The following is a 4,045-nucleotide window of genomic DNA, read 5'->3' as shown; positions in this document are numbered from 1 at the left end:
GGAGGGCATACCAGGTATATTGTACAGCCAGTTCAAAGATATGGAGATAGGTGGTGGAGTGGTATGTGTATGAAATAGAGAGGCCAGTTTGGCTGGATAAAAGAAATTGGGCTGGGTGGGGAGAAGGAGTAATATCCAATGACACTGGAAAAATAGATTGAGGCTAGTCTTTAAGCGCTTTAAAAGCTAAACAAAATATATTTTAATTCCAGAAAGAGTATGAAGCCAATAGAGTTGATTGAATAAGGGAATCACTTAAGAAAATTACTTTGCCAGCAATGTTTAAAATTCTAGAAGAGCATCTTAAATGGGGAGATACTAGAAGCAAAAAGAATAGTTAGGAAACTCTTACAATAATCAGGCAAGAGGTAAGGAAACCTCATTTATAATATTATGTGATGCTATGACCCAAGGTGACAGGTAAGTGACTCATTGGATATAGTGTAGGATCCTAAATCAAGAAGATTCCTCTTCCTTGAATTCAAATCTGGCCTTCAGCACTTAGTGGGGTGACCCTGGGCAATGCACTTAACCTTGTTTGTTTCAGTTCCTCCTCTGTAAAATGAACTGGAGAAGGAAATGCAAACCTCTCCAGTATCTTTGTCAAGAAAACCCCAAATGGAATCACAAAGACCCAGACACAACTGAAAAACAACTGTATGATGACAACAATAACTGAACTAAGATAACTGTTTGTATAAGTGGAGAGAAAGTGTCAACTGCAAAATAAGATTTGGCAAATGACTTGATACAAGGTGAGAAAGAAAAAGGAATTGAATCAATGCCAAGCTTACAAAACTGAGATACAGAAAGAACGTGGTGTCTTCAACAAATAGAAAGAAACCCAAAGAAAAACCTCTTCCAAAAGTATGAGATTTTTTTTCTTCCCTGGTCCTTTTTCTAAAGAATTGCATGCATTTTTTGTGACAAACATAAGCATTCATTAGGGGCAGCTAAATGGTGCGGTAGACAGAGCATCAACCCTTCTGAAGTCAGGAGGATCTGACTTCAAATTCAGCCTCAGACACTTACCGCTTACTAGCTGTGTGACTCTGGGTAAAATCATGTAATCCCAATTTCCTGAAGGAAGGCATACTATTTAAAAGAACATTTTGGGGAAATTTTGATAAAATAAGAAATTAATTTGGGCAGCTAGATGGTATAGTAGATTAGAATGCCAGACCTGGAATCATGAAAACCTGAGTTCAAGTCCAGCTTCAGACAACTCATTATCTATGTGAACCCTGGGCAAGACATAACTTTCTTTGTCTCAATTTCTTCAACTGTAAAATGGGAATAATAATAGCATTTATTGTTGCTATTGTTGTGAGGATGAAATGAGTTAATATTTGTAAAGTTGTAAGCACAGTTTCTGGTATATAGTAAATGCTATATAAATGTTAGCTATTGTATTATTAATTTAAAGTCAGAGATGGACCTTTTTGAGAGAAGAGGTTGATGTTTCCTTCCTTCCTTTATAAAGGAAATCATTTGGGTTAAGAAGTCTCCACAAAGGACTTTCAGTAAAGAAAACAGAACCTTTAGTCCACTTGTTGACACTAATCCTGATATTGTTCAGAATATTCTTCTACTCAGGATTTTCCTCATGGCCAATTTGACATCCTTGTTCCTTAGGCTATAAATCAGAGGATTCAGCATGGGCACCACAATGGTGTAGAACACAGAGGACACTTTTCCTTGGCTCATGGATAGAAGAGAAGACGGTTTGAGGTACATGAAAGCCCCAGATCCAAAGAAAAGAGAAACAGCAATTATATGGGAGCTGCAGGTGCTGAAAGCCTTGGACCTGCCCTCTGTGGAGTTGATATGGAAGATGCTAGAGAGTATTAAAGCATAAGAGATAAAGATGGTGATACTGGGGACTCCAATGTCAATGCCCACCAAAATGAAAACAACTAATTCGTTGACATAGGTACTGGTGCAGGAGAGCTCCAGGAGAGGAAGTATGTCACACATATAGTGGTTGATGATGTTGTTGCTGCAAAAGGACAGTCTCAGCATGCTTCCTGTGTGAGGCATGGCACCAGAAAACCCCATCACATAGGCACTAAATGCCAGCAAGGAGCACACCTGATAAGACATGGTGATGTTGTAAAGCAGTGGCTTACAGATAGCAACATAACGATCATATGCCATGGCTGAGAGAAGGAAAGACTCTGAAACTACAAAGAAACAGAAGAAATATAACTGAGCCATACATCCTGAATAGGAGATGATATTTTTCTCTGACACGAAATTCACAAGCATCTTAGGGATAATAGATGAGGAGTAACAGAGATCTACAAAGGACAGATTGAAGAGGAAATAGTACATGGGGGTATGAAGATGAGAATCAAGACTAATCAAAATGATCAAGCCTAGGTTCCCCAGCACAGTGATCACATAGATCCCAAGGAACAGGAAGAAGAGGGGGAGCTGGAGCTCTGGTTGGTCAGTTAAACCAACAAGGAGAAACTCTGACACTGAGGAGTGATTTCCTATGTCCATTCTCCTTATAGAAGAATCTGTGGAGGAGAAAAGAATCACATTAGAGGGCTGCCTATTTCTCTCCCTATTTATTGTTCATTGACAAGAAGGGAAATCAATCTTGGAACTGGGTTTTTGCTAGTCAGCTTAAACCAGCTTACCAGAACTGAATGTTAAATTTTCAGTGTGAACATTAACATATCACAAATGGGCAAGTGCTAGAATTCAAGACTTGATTCATTCTCTTGTTGGTTGTCTAGACTTAATAAAATGATGGAGAAAGTGTTAGTAATACAGTTTAAATCTTAAAGTGTGTCCTGTGTACTTTTTTAGATGATTGTTTAAATTATACTAACATACTACTGCTCAGAATCCATCCCCTGTCCCATTGAGTCTAATATGGCTTCCACAAAGAAAAAGTGACTCATTATTTTCTGTAACCATTTTTAAGACACTCTTTTTAAAAGAGAGAAAATCATTTCTCTAGAATAGGACTTTAGAGATGCCCTTCTAGTCCATCTCCTAGCAAGTAGTGAGACTCTAGATTCAGAGTCTTTCTTGTACCTGACTCTAATAGAGTGAGGACCAAAAGCCATGGTACCATTTTGGTAAGAAGAAAACAGCATATCTGAGTTGCTCACTGAACAAAACTAAATGAAATTCAAAAAGGGAAACTTGGATCTCTCTCCATAGGAAGTTTTCAGAGCTCGACCTAACAAGAGCTATTAAATAATACCTTCTAACTAACTGCTCTTCACTTTTCTCAGTCCCTTAGGATCCTACAATGGTTTTGGAAGGAGAAAGTAGGGACACTAGTTTGAAACATACCTTACTTCTCCCTGAAGATATCAGCATTGGATCTTTTGAATATTTACTCACAGAGTGTCAGAAAAGAAATGGTTTTGATGAGATTGATGGTGTTTTGGCTGGTCTAGACCATGGACCTCAGTTAAGAAGTTCTGGGAGAAATTCTGAGAAAATGGCCTCACTTTCAGATGAGGCAGAAGCCTAGAAGGTCCCCTCCAGCTTCAAAAAAAGACATAAAACCAATCATGTCACTAGAACCAATTGAAAGGATGCAAAGAAATTTAATTGGAGTTTAGAGATCTCTGAGACCTCAAAAATGCACTGACACTCCCCAAGGATATCCAGACTAAAGCAGAGGGAATAGAAATTACCAATAGGGTTTTACACTCTAGACTGTGAAGCTCCATTGAGGTTTAACCTTGCACTCAAACTTTTTATTGCACTATGAGATTGCACATCCTCCCATGAAAAGCAGTAGAAAACATCCTTTGTCCCCTGCTTTTTTCCATAATCCATTACTGTCAAAAAAAAAAAAAAGGCTCCATCCCTATAGTTTTTTATCCTTATTCCATTTCCAATGAATTTCTCTGTGACTGTTACATAAGGATATTAAAAATGACAGATAAAAGTTCTGTTTTAGCTGAGTTCCCAAGAGAATACCAGGAAGTGTGTATACTCTGCATTTATTCCTAATAATATGGTAGAGAAGGCATGCCCAAAATTATTCTGCTACTACTCAGAGGGGAAAAAA

General features: G+C 38.1%; 1 protein-coding gene across 1 annotated transcript; it reads right to left on the bottom strand.

Moving 5' to 3' along the window:
• Positions 1-1,403: 1,403 nt before the first annotated feature.
• On the bottom strand, positions 1,404-3,805 carry LOC100919497 (olfactory receptor 145-like). The gene has a single exon (XM_012545108.3). The coding sequence runs from the start codon at positions 2,506-2,508 to the stop codon at positions 1,576-1,578; it is 933 nt and encodes a 310-aa protein (XP_012400562.1). The 5' UTR covers positions 2,509-3,805; the 3' UTR covers positions 1,404-1,575.
• Positions 3,806-4,045: the final 240 nt, after the last annotated feature.

Source organism: Sarcophilus harrisii, chromosome 3, assembly GCF_902635505.1.
Source record: "Sarcophilus harrisii chromosome 3, mSarHar1.11, whole genome shotgun sequence".
Classification (NCBI taxonomy): domain Eukaryota; kingdom Metazoa; phylum Chordata; class Mammalia; order Dasyuromorphia; family Dasyuridae; genus Sarcophilus; species Sarcophilus harrisii.
The sequence above is the reverse complement of the archived record's forward strand: the minus strand, read 5'-3'. Positions and strand labels throughout refer to the sequence as shown.